Here is an 18,352-nt window from a genome sequence, read left to right on the forward strand (position 1 = left end):
AAGATCTCAATTCCTTGCTGAACAATTCCTAACACTCTATTTGCCACACATATAAACATTTGTATATATATATTCACAAGTCTCTATGAGATCCTCACTTGTAAACCTTGCTTTACAAGCCTTGCAGATCTCTCTTCTAAGCTACATAGTCCTTCCTCTCCATTTTGCTGTTCTTGTATATGAAGGTCACCTCCATTTTGTAGTATATTACCATTATCTATCAACTATGTCACACAACCTTTCAAAGATTTGACGTATAACTATTTACCCTCAATATCCTTTCAACTCTCTGTTTATGACTATGGTTCATATAATAGGTCTATTGCTGCTTTTCATTCTGTATATAAAGCACTCTGGTAGGCAATATGATATGCATACAAATAAAATATAAAACATACAATAAATGTAGGTACACTTGCATTTTTTTAAAATAAATGAAGCCGTTGTAAGTGAATTCTAAAAATGTTATCACCTCATGGAAAGGAGATTTGAAATACTCACATGTAACACTTCAGCAAACTGAGTCACAAGACTGTTGAGTTCAATCAAATCCTGGAAGTGAATAAAATTCATATTACTTTGGTTTCACACTCTTGCTTAATGAAAAATAAAGTGCTGATTTATTTTATTAGACAACTGTTCCCACACACGAACAATGGCACTCCATTGACTGACAAGCTGGTTTTCTCTTATAATTGGAGTCCTGTTCCATGGTCCATTTGCTATCTGAATTTATATTAAACATTTAACTAGGTCAGATTCTATAAATTGTTTAATAGTAGAGGCAAAAATGATAAGGATACATTTCAGTCACGAGTTGCCTACAGCTTAGAGGGATTTGATTCAAAAATAATGTTATCAGACTGTAGCAATTCTGTTGTAAATATACTGGATGATATTGCACCTCTGACTGTTAGAAAATAATTCTGGTACACTCAAGAGTTGAAGGATTTGAAACAGAAATGTCATAGGCTGGAACGGGAATAGTAAGTCAGGCGACATTTCCATTAAATTGACTTGGAAAAACCAGCTAAGATACATAAATAGAAAGTTAGATTTATATGGATATCCTTAACCAGACCAAAATAAGCTTTTCAATTGTACAAACCCTTACTGAGACATCAGCGTTTGATGCTAATGTGCAGGTTCAGCAACCAACAGCAAATGAACTTGCTACCTATTTTTTTTAAGAAAGTTAACCTGATGCCAAATCATTTTCCAATAAGAACTTGGATGTTCAATTGTCTCAGATGGAAATCACCAGGGGATTGACGTGACAGACCATGGACAACTGAGTTACTGTCAGAGAAAGATACACTTATCAGTAAACTTTCTTTTTCCAGTTATATACTTGATAGTTGCCATTTTTAATAAAGGACCCCACCTTCTGTTATTTCCTGGATAGTGATATTTATAAACTGTTCTTTGCTCTGGTTGTCTCCTTTATCTAAGGCATTAGATAAAATCCGCCCCTTTCTTTCCGAGCACTCTACCAAAACCCTCATCCACACCCTTGTCACCTCTCGTTTAGACTACTGCAATCTGCTTCTTGCTGGCCTCCCACTTAGTCACCTCTCCCCTCTCCAGTCGGTTCAAAACTCTGCTGCCCGTCTCATCTTCCGCCAGGGTCGCTTTACTCATACTACCCCTCTCCTCAAGACCCTTCACTGGCTCCCTATCCGTTTTCGCATCCTGTTCAAACTTCTTCTACTAACCTATAAATGTATTCACTCTGCTGCTCCCCAGTATCTCTCCACACTCGTCCTTCCCTACACCCCTTCCCGTGCACTCCGCTCCATGGATAAATCCTACTTATCTGTTCCCTTCTCCACTACTGCCAACTCCAGACTTCGCGCCTTCTGTCTCGCTGCACCCTACGCCTGGAATAAACTTCCTGAGCCCCTACGTCTTGCCCCATCCTTGGCCACCTTTAAATCTAGACTGAAAATCCACCTCTTTAACATTGCTTTTGACTCGTAACCACTTGTAACCACTCGCCTCCACCTACCCTCCTCTCTTCCTTCCCGTTCACATTAATTGATTTGATTTGCTTACTTTATTTATTTTTTGTCTATTAGATTGTAAGCTCTTTGAGCAGGGACTGTCTTTCTTCTATGTTTGTACAGCGCAGCGTATGCCTTGTAGCGCTATAGAAATGCTAAATAGTAGTAGTAGTAGTAGTAGCATTATATTAATGCCAATCCCTGAATCTGAGCTACTTTTCGACTCAAGTATTCTTTTCCTGACAAAACTTCATGAGTTGATTGTAGGATTGCAAATTTCCAGATATTTGAATGATCATAATAGTTTGCACCTATCTCAGTTTGGATTTAGACCATTACATAGCACATAAATACTGATAACAGTGTTGGAATCTTACAGCAACAGACCATTCATTTAGGGGCATGAGATGACATTTCGTCAATTTGATATTTCAACTGCCTTTGACATGATTATGATTATTAAAGTTGAGTGAGCTCGGAGTTTTCAAGACTGTCTTTAACTGGTTCTAGGACTTTCTAAGACTATATTGTGTTAAGGATACCGATTCATCTTTTGTTTGGCAACCACCTTGTGGAGTTCCCCAGTGGTCTCGTCTGTCACCTAACCTGTTTAACATTTATATGAGTTTCATAGGTACAATATCACTACAAATGGATGAAGTTTTGTTCTCTTATGTAGGTGATATCTTTGTTCTGGTCCCCTCTGCATAGACATTAGACCAAACTTACACATGCATAGAAAAGATAAACAAGTGGGCTCTCTCTCATTCATTAAAACTGAATACAAAGTTCTCTGGTTTGATAACTCTCCAAATAACATTAACAGTGTCCATTCCAATGAGATAAGCTGAGGAGCTGCCAGTAAAAAAAAATGTTCTAAAGTTTTGAGGATATTGCTGGACTCCTCCTTTTCAATGGAATACCAGGTTAATAACCTTTTAAAGGAGGCATATTTTTGGTCTTAAGCAGTTAAGATCACAATTTTCTTAATTTTTTTAAAGGTTAATTCGCTTGGACAGTAAAGATGCTAATTCTTTCTCACCTGGCCTACTGCAAAGCAAAGATACTTACCTGTAGCAGGTATTCTCCGAGGACAGCAGTCTGATTGTTCTCACATGTGGGTTGACGTCCGCGTCGGCCCAGGAAACGGAGCAACTTTTTGAAGCAAAATAAAAAGTTTTGCCCAGTCTTCTGGCGCGTGAATCATGAGCACTGCGCATGCGCGGACGACTTCCCGCCTGTTGCACGAGCATGCCCCTTAGTTAAATCAAAAAGCATACAACAAACTAGTAACAACTCCAAAGGGGAGGTGGACAGGTTTGTGAGAACAATCAGCCTGCTGTCCTCGGAGAATACCTGCTACAGGTAAGTATCTTCGCTTTCTCCAAGGACAAACAGGCTGCTTGTTCTCACATTTGGGGTATCCCTAGCATCCAAGCTCACTCAAAACAATGAAAATTGGTCAATTGGGCCTCGCAACGGCAAGGACATAACATAGATTGACCTGAAACCATAAACAACTAACTGAGAGTGCAGCCTGGAACAGAACAAAAATGGGCCTAGGGGGGTGGAGTTGGATTCTAAACCCCGAACAGATTCTGCAGCACTGACTGCCCAAACCAACTGTCGAGTCGGGTATCCTGCTGAAGGCAGTAGTGAGATGTGAATGTGTGGACTGATGACCACGTTGAAGCCTTGCAAATCTCTTCAATGGAGGCTGACTAAGTGAACCACTGACACAGCCATGGCTCTAACATTATGAGCAGTGGCATGGCCTTCTAGAGTCAGCCCAGCTTGGGCATAAGTGAAGGAAATGCAATCTGCTAGCCAATTGGAGATTGTGCATTTTCCGATGACAACTCCCCTCCTGTTGGGATCGAAAGAAACAAACAACTGGGCAGACTGTCTGAAGGGCTTTGTCTGCTCCACGTAAAAGGCCAATGCTCACTTGCAGTCCAAGGTATGCAAACTGCTTTCACCAGGGCAGGTATGAGGACGGGGAAAGAATGTTGGCAAGACAACTGAGTGGTTCAGATGGAATTCCGACACCACCTTCGGCAGGAACTTAGGGTGAGTGCGGAGGACTACTCTGTTGTGATGAAACTTGATAAAAGGTGCATGCACTACCAAGGCATGAAGCTCACTGACCCTACGAGCTGAAGTAACAGCCACCAAGAAAACGACCTTCCAGGTCAAGTACTTCAGATGGCAGGAATTCAGTGGCTCAAAAGGAGCTTTCATCGGCTGGGGGAGAACGACGTTGAGATCCGATGACATTGGTGGAGGTTTGACCGGGGGCTTTGACAAAAGCAAACCTCTCATGAAGCGAACAACTAAAGGCTGTCCAGAAATAGGCTTACCCTCTACACGGCAATGATAAGCACTAATCGCACTAAGGTGAACCCTTACGGAGTTGGTCTTGAGACCAGATTCCGACAAGTGTAGAAGGTATTCAAGCAGGGTCTGTGTAGGACAAGAAAGAGGATCTAGGGCCTTGCTGTCACACCAGAAGGCAAACCTCCTCCATTTGAAAGAGTACATAAGCATCGCCATGCCGGGACAGACCAAGGGTCCATCGAGCCCAGCACCCTGTCTCCGACAGCGGCCAAAAGAACAAACAATTTGTCCCGCCCATCTCAGAAATAGTGGAGTATTCCCACGTCCATTCAATAACATTCTATGGCCTTTTCCTCCAGGAAGCTGTCCAAACCTTTTTTAAAGTCCGCTAAGTCAACCGCCTTAACCACTTTTTCCAGCAACGAATTCCAGAGACTAACTACGCCTTGAGTGAAAAAAAGCTTCCTCCAATTCGTTTTAAATTTATTACATTGCAGCTTCATTGCATGCCCCTTTGTCCTAGTATTTTTGGAAAGCATAAACAGATGCTCCACATCGAACCGTTCCATTCCATTCATTATCTTATAGAACTCTATCATATCTCCCCTCAGCCGCCTTTTCTCCAAGCTGAAGAACCCCAGTAACACCTCTTTGTGGAATCTTTCCTGGAAGCAAGCAAGACTCGGGAGACACCCTCTGAAAGATCCAAGGAGGTGAATTCTAAGCTCTCGACATCCAGGCCATGAGAGCCAGAGACTGGAGGTTGGGATGCAGAAATGACCCCTCGTTCTGGGTGATGAGGGTTGGAAAACACTCCAATCTCCACAGTTCCTCGGAGGACAACTCCAGAAGAAGAGGGAACCAGATGTGACGCGGCCAGAAGGGAGCAATCAGAATCAAGGTTCCGCAGTCTTGCTTGAGTTTCAGCAAAGTCTTCCCCACTAGAGGAATGGGAGAATACGCATACAGGATGCCTGTTCCCCAATGCAGGAGAAAGGCATCTGACGCTAGTCTGTCATGGGCCTGAAGCCTGGAACAGAACTGAGGGACCTTGTGATCTGAGTGGCAAAAAGATCCACTGAGGGGGTGCCTCACGCTTGGAAGATCTTGTGGGCTATGCCCATGTTCAGTGACCACTCATGAGGTTGCATTATCCTGCTCAGCCTGTCGGCCACACTGTTGTTTACGCCTGCCAGATAAATGGCTTGCAGAAACATGCCGTGACGGCGCACCCAATGCCACATCTGGACAGCTTCCTGACACAGAAGGCGAGATCCGGTGCCCCCCTGCTTGTTGGTGTAATACATGGTAACCTGATTGTTTGTCTGAATCAATATGATTTGGTTGGACAGCCGGTCTCTGAAAGCTTTTAGAGCATTCCAGATCGCTCGCAATTCCAGGAGATTGATCTGAAGACCTTTTTCCTGAAAGGACCAGGCTCCTTGAGTGTGAAGCCCATCTACATGAGCTCCCCACCCCAGGAGGGATGCATCCGTCGTCAGCACTTTTTGTGGCTGAGGAATTTGGAATGGGCATCCCAAGGTCAAATTGGATCGAATTGTCCACCACTGCAGAGAATTCCGGAAGTCGGTGGACAGTTGGATTACATCCTCTAGACTCCCCGCAGCTTGATACCACTGGGAAGCAAGGGTCCATTGAGCTGATCTCATATGTAGACATGCCATGGGTGTGACATGAACTGTGGAGGCCATGTGCCCCAGAAGTCTCAACATCTGCTGAGCCGTGATCTGTTGACACGCTCAAACTATGGACACCAGGGACAGGAGGTTGTCTGCCCTTGCCTCGGGAAGATAAGCTCGAGCTGTCTTTGTGTTCAACAGAGCTCCAATGAATTCCAACTTTTGAACTGGGGTGAGATGGGACGGAGTAATTGATCACAAACCCCAGTAGCTCTAGCACCTGAATAGTCATTCACATGGACTGTAGAGCGCCTGCCTTCGAGGTGCTCTTCACCAACCAATCATTGAGATAAAGGAACACTTGCACTCCCAGTCTGCGTAGCGACGCTGCAACTACCGCTAGGAACTTTGTGAACACTCTGGGCGCAGACGCCAGACCAAAGGGCAGTACACAGTACTACTACTACTTATCATTTCTATAGCGCTACTAGATGTACGCAGCGCTGTACACTTGAACAAGAAGAGACAGTCCCTGCTTGACAGAGCTTATAATCTAATTAGGACAGACAAACAGGACTGAAAGTGCTGTGTTCCCAGCCGAAATCGAAGATACTTCCTGTGAGCTGGGAGTATCGAAATGTGTGTGTAAGCATCCTTTAAGTCCAGAGAGCATAGCCAATCGTTTTCTTGAATCATGGGAAGAAGGGTGCCCAGGTAAACCATCCTGAACTTTTCTCGGACAAGAAATTTGTTCAGGGCCCTCAGGTCTAGGATGGGACGCATCCCCCCCCCCCCCCCCATCTTTTTCTGCACAAGTACCTGGAATAGAATCCCAGCCCTTCTTCCCCTGGTGGAATGGGTTCGACCGCTTGGGCCTTCAGAAGGGCGGAGAGTTCCTCTGCAAGTACCTGTTTGTGCTGGGAACTGTAAGAATGAGCTCCTGGTGGGCAATTTGCAGATTTGGATTCCAGATTGAGGGTGTATCCTGACCGGACTATTTGAAGGACCCACCGGTCGGAGGTTATGAGAGGCCACCTTTGGTGAAAAAATATCAACCTCCCCCCAACCGGAAAGTCATCCGGTACGGACACTTTTACAGAGGCTATGCTGAACTGGAGCTAGTCAAAAGCCCGTTCCCTGCTTTTGCTGGGGAGCAGCATGGGCCTTAGACGCACGCTGTTGACGAGAACAAGCACGCTGGGGCTGAGCTTCGGAAGGCTGTCGAGAAGCAGGAGTGTACCTACGCCTAGGATAGGTATAGGGAGCACTTCTCTTCCCCCCAAAATACCTCCTAGATGAGGAGGTAGTAGCAGAAGACACCCGGTGGGAGAGAGAATCCATAGCATCATTATGCTTCATGATCTGATCAACAAGATCCTCTACTTTTTCACCAAAAAGGTTGTCCCCCGGACAAGAAACATCCACCATTCGCTGCTGGACCGAATGATCCAGGTCAGAGACACGCAGCCATGAAAGTCTACGCATCACTGGATCCTGGATGCTACATCAAGTGTCGAATGTACCCCTGGCCAGGAATTTTCGACACGCCTTCTGATGCCTGACCACCTGGCGAAAAGGCTCGGCTTGCTCCAGAGGGAGTGCATCAACCAAGCTAGACAGTTGCCTTATCGTGTCCCGCAAGTGAACACTCGTGAAGAGCTGGAATGATTGGATCTTGGCAGCGAGCATAGCGGCCTGATACGTCTTCCTCCCAAAAGAATCAAGAGTCCTAGCTTTTCTGCCTGGGGGCACCAAAGCATAGTCTCTAGTACTCCTGGCTCTCTTGAGGGAGGAATCTACCACCATAGAATTGTGGGGTAACTGAGACCTCATCAATCCTGGTTCACCATGGATCCGATACTGGGATTCAGCTTTCTTGGGAACCACAGGGCCAGACAGAGGCGTCGACCAGTTTCACATAAGCACTTCCTTCAGTACCTTATGCAGAGGGTCTGTCACAGCCTCTTTAGGTGGAGAAGAATAGTCCAGGACTTCGAGCATCTCAGATGTGGGCTCATCCTCAACCTCCACAGGGAAGGGAATAGCCGTAGCCATTTCCCGGACAAAAGAGGAAAAGGAAAGACTCTCTGGTGGAGATAGTCTCCTCTCTGGTGGAGGGGAAGGTTCAGAGGGAATCCCACAGGACTCATCAGAAGAAAAGTACCTGGGATCTTCCTCTGACTTCCACGAACGCTCCTGCTCAGTATCAGATAAGACCTCTCTTAAGGTACTCGAACACTGGATCAGCCTCGATGCCAAGGAACGATGTCCTTGATGGCGATGTCGAGAGGCCGACGCCCGCTCGGACTGCGGCGAAGCTTCCTCCACCAACGTCAAAGGTACCGATGTCGATGTCAACATCAAAGGACCGGACCGAGCCCCCAAAAGCTTTTCCCATTGAGCTTCTCGAGATGCTTGGGGCCGTTTCTTCATACGAAGACACAGACTACAAGTGGCTGGGCTAGGGTTGGACCCTAGGCAATGGATACACCAAGCATGGGTATCGGTACCTCAGATGGTCTGGTGGCACCGAGTACAACGTTTGAAGCCGCTGGGTGTCTTCGATGACATGGAAGGAAAAACAGTTTCGGCAAAATTAAACAACGCGATCGTGCCAAAAAAAAGTAAAGGGTACAAAAAGGGCTGGCCACGTAGAAAAGAAAAGAAACTTAAAAATAAGCAAAAACCTAAAAGAGACTAAGGGAATAAATATGTTTTTTTTAAGAAAATGACAAAATAATAATAGAAAGAAAATAGTTGTCAGACTCTATTCCTGGGCCAAAAACGAGAAGAGTAGAAAAATCCTGTCACCTCATTGCGGACAAAAAAAAGAAAGAGCACAATCGCGCGACGGGCGGGAAGTTGTCCGCGCATGCGCAGTCAAAACTTTTTATTTTACTTCAAAAATTCGCTCCGTTTCCTAGGCCGACGCGGACGTCAACCCACATGTGAGAGCAAGCAGCCTGCTTGCCCTCGGAGAATGCATTATACTGTGGCACCTCTGCAATGCCGGCATTGGGGGGAGTGGGGGGGGGTAGCAAACAGGGCACCTGCCCTGGGCCCCACAGCTGCAGGGGCCCCCAGCAGTTCGTCATCTCTTCCCCCTTCTTGCCACCCTGATCTGAAGTCTCCCTTCCTTCCCCATCTACCTTACATCATGTTTTTGTTTACAGGGCTCGTCAGCAATGCAGCGATTCTGATATGCTGCCTGTGACTGTCCCGGAGCTGTTCTTCTGCCACATTCCACCTCCTTCTGATGCAACTTCCTGTTTGGAACGTGGCATAGGAACAGCGCAGAAGCAGTCACAGGCAGCATATAAGAATCGCTGCCATGCCTACAATCCCCTGTCAACAAAAACACGATCTAAGGCAGATAGAGAAGGGAGGGAGAGCTCGGATTGGGGTGGCATGAAGAGGGAAAAGATGGGGGGCCCTGAGGGGGCCCCCTGGAGCTATTTTAAAGAAGACCGGAGGGGGTGGTATTGGATGAAGAAACGATGGGCCTGGGAACAGGGGGAGGAGGAGAGAGAGATGGCGATGGGGTGGAGGGATGGAAGAGAGAGGGAAAGATGCTGGACTCGGGAGTTGTGGGGAGGAAGGGAGAGATGCTAGATAGGAGAGCAGTTGGAAGAAGTAGAAAGATGTTGGACCCAGGGAAGGAAGGGAGGGAGAGGCAGGTGCTGAACAATGGGAGGGGAGGAGGTAGGGAGAAATGCTGGCTCATGTGGGATAGTGTGGGATGGGAACAACAGCAGGAAAGAGAGAGGGAGAAATGCTGGACCATGGAGGAGAGAAAGAGGAAGAGATGAATGATCATGGAAGGGGTGGCAGGAGGGTAGAGAGATGGGACAGGAAGATGATAGGGATGTGGAGACAAAGGGCAGGGAGACGTTAGGTTATGGTGGGGGTGGGAACAGGGAGAGGAAATACTGGGCTACAACAGTGGAAGAAGGGGAAATAGTGAAAATGGTGAAACCATGTGGGACAGGCCATGAAGGGGTGGCAAGATAATGAGTGAGAGGAAGCAGGGCCGTGCCAACACAGTAAGCGAGGTAAGCATGGCAGGAGGGCGCCATCCTCTGGGGGGCGCCCCGCCGCACCATGCTTACCTCGCCCTCTTCTCCCCAGATCCTTTTCCTTTTTTTTTTTGTTTAAATTTACCTCTGTCCGGCGGCAGCGTAGCGTTAGTGAGGAGGCAGCGCTCCCCCGCCCCGACGTGTCAGTCTTCCCTTCGCTCAGTTCCGCCTTCTTCTGACATCAGAAATGACGTCAGAAGAAGGCAGGACACTGAGCGAAGGGAAGACTGACACGTCGGGGCGGGGGAGCGCCACCTCCTTCTCACTAACGCTACACTGCCGCCGGACAGAGGTAAATTTAAACAAAAAAAAAAAAGGAAAAGGATCTGGGGAGAAGAGGGCGGGTAGTGTAGCGATCGTTTTCGGGGGGCGGAGCCAACTGCAGGGGGGCGCCGGAGACCCTAGGCACGGCCCTGAGAGGAAGATAGTCAATACAGATGTAGTAATGGAGGGTAGATGAAAGATAGAAGGGAATAGCAGGCTGGGGAAGGAGTGATGGGAAATGGGACAGCTAGGGAATAAAAGAAGAATATGGAAAGTTAATAGGTAGAAGAAAAGTTAAAACAAGAAGGGTGAGAAAGAAGATGAAATTTTAGTGATTAGGCTGAAAAGGGAGATAAGACAGGTAAGGAAAGGATCAATATATCAGAGACAGGTGTAGTGAAGGAACAGAACAAGACAGGAGAGAGAAGATAAGACAAATGGATAAAAGCCACTGGAAAGAGAATTAGCAGAAGACAGACAGAGAAACTGGGACCAACATGACGGAAAAATAAAATGTCCAAACAAAGGAAGAAAAAAGTGTTTTATTTTCAATTTATTACCTGGAATATGTTAACTTTGGGATTTGTGTATCACAGATGACTTTGTATTGTGTTCAGTGGCATAGCCAGAAGGTTGATTGATGGGGGAGGACAGAGCTGAACTTAATTGGGTGGGCACCAAATTTTGTCCCGGACGCCTGCCTCCCCCCCTCACCTGAATGCAAAATATAAATACCTGAGCTGGCAGGGAACTCCAGGCCCCTCCAGGTGAAGACTTCCTCTTCCCTTGCTGCTCCAATAGCAAAACTACCAAGCTCTGCAGCCAGTGGCAGTGTCCCCAAGCTGCTGCTGCCGCCACCACTGCTGATCCACCCTGTAAATGCGTAGTTTAAATGAAAACTGACCATGCATAGGGGGGAGGGGGGCAGCAAAGGTGGCAGCAGCAGCTTGCAGAGCTCTGGCTGCCAGACAAGAGGAGGTGATCTTCAGCTGGCACAGCTTGGGGATCTCTGCCAGCCACAGAAAGGTGATGGATAATTTTGGGGGGGGGGGGGTCCCATGGTGATGCTACCAACTGTGTTAAATACAAAAAAGAAGTGTATTTCTGTTTTTATTTCCTCAGTGTTGCAGTACTTGCCATGTTTCAATTTTGGTGTTCATATTCTATTTATAATTTCTGATCCTTTGTTCTGTATTTGGTGAAGGCCTGTCTGTGTTTTGTGTGTGAAGAAGTCATTTAAAGCTGTTTTATCTGTGGCAGCAATGATGGGTGGGGTGATTGGGGAAGGGGGTACCCCTCTTAATTTCTGCCCTGGGCCACAGCCTGTCCAAAACCGACCCTGCATCTCTGTGAAGCTGTTGAAGATCCAACTTTTACAGAATACAGCTGTAGGATGATATTTGGACTGAAGAAGTACAATAGTGTAATTTCATCAATGATATAGTTGCATTGGCTGGAAGCTTTAAAGGCCAAACTTAAAGATCAAGCTACCAAACTTGATGATTTGGAGAACAGATCCCCAGAAACAACATGTGGGTGGTGGGCCTACCAGAGACAATTGTGGAAACCCAAATCTTGCAGCAGTTGGAAAAATGGTTGGCAGAGAGTTGCCTTTAGTCAGCAGTGTGGAACCACTCAGATTGGAATTTGTGCACTGGCTGGGCAGCCAGTCAGCAGGCCGGAACCACCCCAGAGTAGTTACTGCCCGCATCCTCAACTGCACGCATAAAGTGGAGCTACTGCAGACTTATTGACAACGGTGGGATAGTCTTAATTACGATGGGAGAAAACGTTTTGCTATTTCAAGATTATTCACCAGCCTTACTTGAGCACCTACGTTGTTTCATACCATTATGCAATTCCCTACATGACTGCAAGCTTCGATTTTAATTTTTATACCCAACAACCTTGAAAATCTACACAGAGGGGACTTGGAAGGTGTTTGAGTCCTTTTCAGAAGCTCAGCATCCTGTCCACGACAGCGGCCAATCCAGGCCAAGGGCACCTGGCAAGCTTCCCAAACATACAAACATTCTATACATGTTATTCCTGGAATTGTGGATTTTTCCCAAGTCCATTTAGTAGCAGTTTATGGACTTGTCCTTTAGGAAACCGCCTAACCCCTTTTTAAACTCTGCCAAGCTACCGCCTTCACCACGTTCTCCGGCAACAAGTTCCAGAGTTTAATTACGCGTTGGGTGAATAAAGACTTTCTCTGATTTGTTTTAAATTTACTACACTGTAGTTTCATCGCATGCCCCCTAGTCCTAGTATTTTTGGAAAGCGTGAACAGACACTTCACATCCACCTGTTCCACTCCACTCATTATTTTATATACCTCTATCATGTCTCCCCTCAGCCGTCTCTTCTCCAAGCTGAAAAGCCCTAGCCTCCTTAGTCTTTCTTCATAGGGAAGTCGTCCCATCCCTGCTATCATTTTAGTCGCCCTTCGCTGCACCTTTTCCAGGTCCACTATATCTTTCTTGAGATGCGGCGACCAGAATTGAACACAATACTGAAGGTGCGGTCGCACCATGGAGCGATATAGGCATTATAACATCCTCACACCTGTTTTCCATACCTTTCCTAATAATACCCAACATTCTATTCGCTTTCCGAGCCGCAGCAGCACACTGAGCAGAAGGTTTCAGTATATTATCGACGACGACACCCAGATCCCTTTCTTGGTCCGTAACTCCTAACGTGGAACCTTGCATGACATAGCTATAATTCGGGTTCTTTTTTCCCACATGCATCACATGTTCTATACTCTGGTTTAAAATGCATGTCAATCACCCAGTGAGATGGCAGAACAGACCAGAAATACATAAGATAAGATAGTACCTCTTCTAAAGTTTCCCATGATTCAGCAGCATTTTGATCCTGAGGAATTTCTGGGAGTGGCGAAAAGCTCTGGGAAGAACTCTGAAGGCTGCCATGCTCATCTTCAAAATTACAAGACAGCACTGGGAGAAAACAAACAGTTATAGTGTTGTTCTTTGAAATTCATGTGCAAACTTCTTTAAAGCATAATTAACTGTACCCAACAGAGGATAGACTGATCAAAATATTGGGAAATGTGTATACAAATGGGCATATGCTAGATATCTCATGAAGGTTTGGCAGCAGAGAAACAACATATCCTTCAACAAAAGGTAATAGAGCGGCATTAGAACCCAAGCATATACTTGAGTGTCGGTATCTGTACGCCAGGTCAATTTGGGGCTGAAGTAGGAGTGATTACAGTATCCCACTGCAGAAATTGTGAGTACCATGTGCAGTTTCAAGTCCCCTTATGCTTTGTAGCTAACTTTCAAAGCAAAACTTTTCCCTTTGAAAATCAGCCACTGTAAAGTATGCATGCTAAAAGTGTCTACAAATTTTAAACTTGTTAATCATGTGGACAGCCAAGAGGAGGGAAAGAAACGTGTACTTCGGAAAATCAAAGATACATCTACAGTTTTCCTTCCCCTAACTAAGGAAGAAACAACAACAAAAACCCACACAAAACAAAACAGAATTATCTCTTCATAATGAAACGAGCAGTATGTGTGAAGCTCGTGCAAACTTTTAGCCAGGCAAAGCAGAGCAATTTTCAGACAGGTCTATTTACACGGGCAGCTCATTATTCAAATATGTAGCTTTGAAAAATGATTTTTCCAAGAATTATTAGAAATGCAGAAATCTTATAAAACATTGCTAAAATGATTAATTATTTTTCCTTGTATAAGGATGAGTTCTGGTCAATAATTTAACTTCAGTAAGATAACAAAATTAAGAGCCATCTTTCATTGTAGAGTTTTTTTTTAGTCAAAGGGGCCAAAACAGAGAAGTGCACCAGATGAACACCAGTTAGTGTGGTTTTAGTGCATAATTCTGCAGGTGCACAATGCAAAAACAAGTTTTGCACACAAGCTAATAGTGTGTAAAGCCTTGAATAAACACCAGTGCACAGCACATACTGAGTGCTTACAAACGGGAAGACTGTTTCTGATGTTATAGTGAATGATCATTAGAGGTATGCACGGGGACAATCTGGTCCCCATCCCCACTTATTCCCAGCCAACCATCATCAGTCAATTCTTTTCCATCCCTATACCATCCCCATCATATTGGAACAGTCCCCATACCATCTCCACAGTTTTCATTCCTACCCGAATTAAAAGATCTTGCAAATTCAAACAAAACGCAAAATGCATCTTATAACTTGTTAAAATTTAATACAAAACAACAGGCATAACTTTGCTAAGTATGCAAGAAAAACATTTATTAACATGGACTACGAGAAAACAATCATTTCAAACTCTGTAAAAATAATAATAAACTATCTACGGAGCCAGAGCTCAGTTCTGTTTTATGTTCCTCAATTGTTCATCCTGCAACTGAAAAAGAACGTTCTCATGAAGTGCCAGCGGCAGGAGTTCCAAGCAGGGAACGGGCACAAGTGTCAGTTTTGGCCACATATGGGACCTCTGTCATCAGTAGGTAGTAAGAGATCAGCAGAATTCCTGGCCTGAGCTCAATATATACGTATCCACTTTGTCGATCACTGAAGCTGGTTTCCTGGCTCTTGAATAAGTCTTAAAAAAAAAATCTGCCTCCAATTCTCATTTTGGACATTTTGTTGGTGGTTTGGCAATTGGCTGTACATTGACTACGGCTTGATCTGCTTTCAGTGTTCACATAGCACTGTTCCGCCCTTTGACTGCAATCAGATTTAAATGACCCTTTAACTGTGGATCCAGCAATGTTGCTGCCAAGTGTCTCTATAACTAGTAAAATAGTGATTCAGGTAATCTGCAAGATGACTTTTTAAGGATGCTATCACATGGCTGTTTGAACTTGTAATTGTCAAATGACATTTCAACTGATATTTTGTTGGGACCACCAAATGTAGTGAAGGCTTAGTATCTGTTGATAGTTCTTTTGGAGCCCTGTCAAATGGTTCCAACACCGTAACAACTTCTGCAGGAAGGAGTCATCAATTTGGTCAGGAACTGCATGCAGCTGATCCATATTCTCTGCCACAGATTTCAATGTCAGTAAAACACTGTTCCACCAGAGTTGACGCTCACTGCTTGAGTGTTTCCTTCAGTGAACAGTTGATCTTCAAGTTTTTAATGGCTGAAGTCCATGAGAGAGTACGAGACTGAGATTATGACCTGCACAACCTAACCAGACAGCAAAAATAGAACAATAGGCTCCAAGAATTGATGAGAAGGAACAAAATTTAAAGGACCCGACATGGGCTGTGTTTCAGCAGTACACCTGAGTCAAAGGTCAGATAACTGAATGTTCCAGCATTAGTCAATGATTATGCTCAGTCAATTAAAAGTAGGATGGTCCAGCAAAATATAGGTTACAACGCTTCAGAAAAGAACCGGAGTATAAGTAGCATTTGGTTTAGCATGTGTCAATTCACAAAATAGAAATATTTGGTGACTGAGTCAGCTTGTTCACAGTCCAAAAATACAACCTATCCAGACCTCATCTTGAAATGCTGCTTTCATATTAGGGAAAGGGAATGGGACTTAATATACTGCCTTTCTGTGGTTTTTGCAACTACATTCAAAGCGGTTTACATAGCATATAGGTAATCATTTGTACCTGGGGCAATGGAGGGTTAAATGACTTGCCCAGTCACAAGGAGCTGCAGTGGGAATCGAACCCAGTTCCCCAGGAACAAAGTCTGCTGTACTAACCACTAGGCTACTCCTCCAGTCACTCAGAGACAACTAGCTCAGTGGAGATTATACTTTGCCAAAATACTTGAAACAAATTGACAGATACTCTCACCAGTTTATCAGTGATCTACCTCATTGCCAAAATTGCTGAACACATGTACCAGTTTTCATCAAGGTGAGCTCTTTATTTTTATTTATTTATATATTTAGATGAGGTGTTGGTACTAAGTTTTTCGAGTCGATGTGTGCACAGGGACAAAATCTAGTGCCAATTCACTTCCAATCCCTCCAGTCCCCTTTCACTTTTAAACCATCCCCTCCCATCCCTGTGGTAGTAATGACTTTTTTGTCCTCATCCCCATGGATTCCTGTGGGTTTCCCATTGCCCCCATCTCCGCACACACCTCTAGTGATCACGATGGTGTGGTTCAATATTAAGACTGCTGTAGAAAGGGGTAATTCAAAAATGAAGGTTCTAGACTTCAAGAAAAACTAAGTTTGTTGAGATGGGAGAATACCTCAAGGAGTTCTTAACTGTAAGGGGACATCTGGGAGAAGTAGAAAAGCAGTGGTCATAACTCAAAGGAGCAATTTCAAGGGCAACAAAGGAAAGTAAGGAAAAATGAAGGCCACCTTGGTTCTCAATGGTAGTAGCTAAAAACGTCAGGAAAAAGAGGCTAGCCTTCATACATGACATGAGATTGCAGAAAGAGGAAGACGGGTAACAATATCTGGAAAAGTTAAGAGAAGTTGGTAAAGTAGTCAGGAAAGCAGAGATACAAATGGAAGAAAAACATAGCCAATATGGTAAAATGGAGGGAAAAGACCTTTTTTTTTTTTTTTTAGATATGTTAGTGTTAGCAAGGAGTGCAAAAGTGGCATTATGAAACTCAAGGGTGAAGGGAAGAAATATGTAGAAGATGATAAGGATAAGGCAGAATTGCTCAACAAATATTTCTGTTCTGTATTCACAGATGAAAGGCTGGGAGTATGACCGCAGAAGATAAGCACAAACAGGAATGGAAGTGCGGTAGACTTTGAACAATTTTCAAAGGACTGTGTTCGTGAGGAGTGAGCTAAACTAAAGGTACAGAAGATGATGTGACCAGAAGAGATGCATCTGAGGTTACTGAAGGAACTTAGGGAAGTTCCGGCAGCTCTGCTGTCTGACCTTTTCAATGCTTCTGTAGAGTCAGGCGTGGTTTGAGAGAACTGGAGAAGAGTGAATGTGCTTCCTCTCCACAAAATCAGGAGAAGGTTGGGAACTATTGCCCGGTTAGTCTTACTTTTTGTAGGGAGTAAATTAATGGAAACACTTAAACAGTGAGGTTTCTGGAATCAAATGGATTGCTGGATCTGAGGCAGCATGGTTTTATATGGTCTAACTCCCAAATATCTTCAAGCTAGAACTTCTGTTTATTCCCCTTCTAGGATGTTGTGTTCTGCTCAGGAAGTTAAAATATGTATTCCAGCAATATAACTTGTTGGAAACTGACTACCAGACAGAAAACTTTGATTGGTAGGGACCTGGCTTTATGGAATGAATTGCTAGGTAATATCTGCAATATTACTTGTTATTACACTTTTAGGAGAATTGTTAAAGGGTTTTCTTTTTACCTTATATCTGACAGATATTTAGACTTAGTATGAACTATGATAACCATAATTTTTATTTTAGTTATTTTAGTTACATTTGTACCCCGCACTTTTTCCCACTCATGGCAGGCTCAATGCGGCAGGCAATGGAGGGTTAAGTGACTTGCCCAGAGTCACAAGGAGCTGCCTGTGCCGGGAATCGAACTCAGTTCCTCAGTTCCCCAGGACCAAAGTCCACCACCCTAACCACTAGGCCACTCCTCCATCATAAGAGGGATTTTTCTCTTTGTTCTGTATCTTGATTGTGATCCAACTCGGTAAAGCAGAATAAAAATGTCAATATTACATTAGATTAGAAGTAGGTCTTGTCAGATGAATCCAATTAATTTCTTTGACTGAGTTGGATCCAGGAAGAGTGCTAGATGTGGTGTACTTAGATTTCAACAAAGTCTTTGACACAGTTCTGCATAAATGACTTATAAATAAATAAACTAACTAATCTCAGTATGGGCCCTAAAGTAATTAACTGGGTGAGAACCGGTTGAGTAGAAAGTAAAAAGGTAGTAAAGTAATTGACTGGGTTAGAACCGGTTGAGTAGAAAGTAACAAAAATAGTCATAAATGGAGTTCACCCTGAGGAAAGGGATATTGCAAATAGTGTGCATTAAGGTCAGTGTTTGTTCTGCTTCTTTTTAATATTTTTGTAAGCGATATAGTGAAAGGGATGTCTGATCAAGTTTGCCTCTTTGTAG

At 44.4% G+C, this 18,352-nt stretch overlaps 1 protein-coding gene across 2 annotated transcripts in view; it reads right to left on the reverse strand.

The window, feature by feature from the left end:
- Positions 1-18,352, reverse strand: part of STX17 (syntaxin 17) — a 131,709-nt gene that overhangs the window by 25,551 nt on the left and 87,806 nt on the right. For both annotated transcript variants that reach the window (XM_030205141.1, XM_030205145.1), the window contains 2 exons: positions 13,165-13,286; positions 502-552 (listed from right to left, as the gene is read on the reverse strand). In XM_030205141.1, the coding sequence (XP_030061001.1) occupies positions 502-552; positions 13,165-13,286 (173 nt within the window). The remainder of the gene's footprint in view (positions 1-501; positions 553-13,164; positions 13,287-18,352) is intronic.

The sequence above is a fragment of the Microcaecilia unicolor genome, chromosome 1 (assembly GCF_901765095.1).
Source record: "Microcaecilia unicolor chromosome 1, aMicUni1.1, whole genome shotgun sequence".
In the NCBI taxonomy this organism is placed as follows: Eukaryota; Metazoa; Chordata; class Amphibia; order Gymnophiona; family Siphonopidae; genus Microcaecilia; species Microcaecilia unicolor.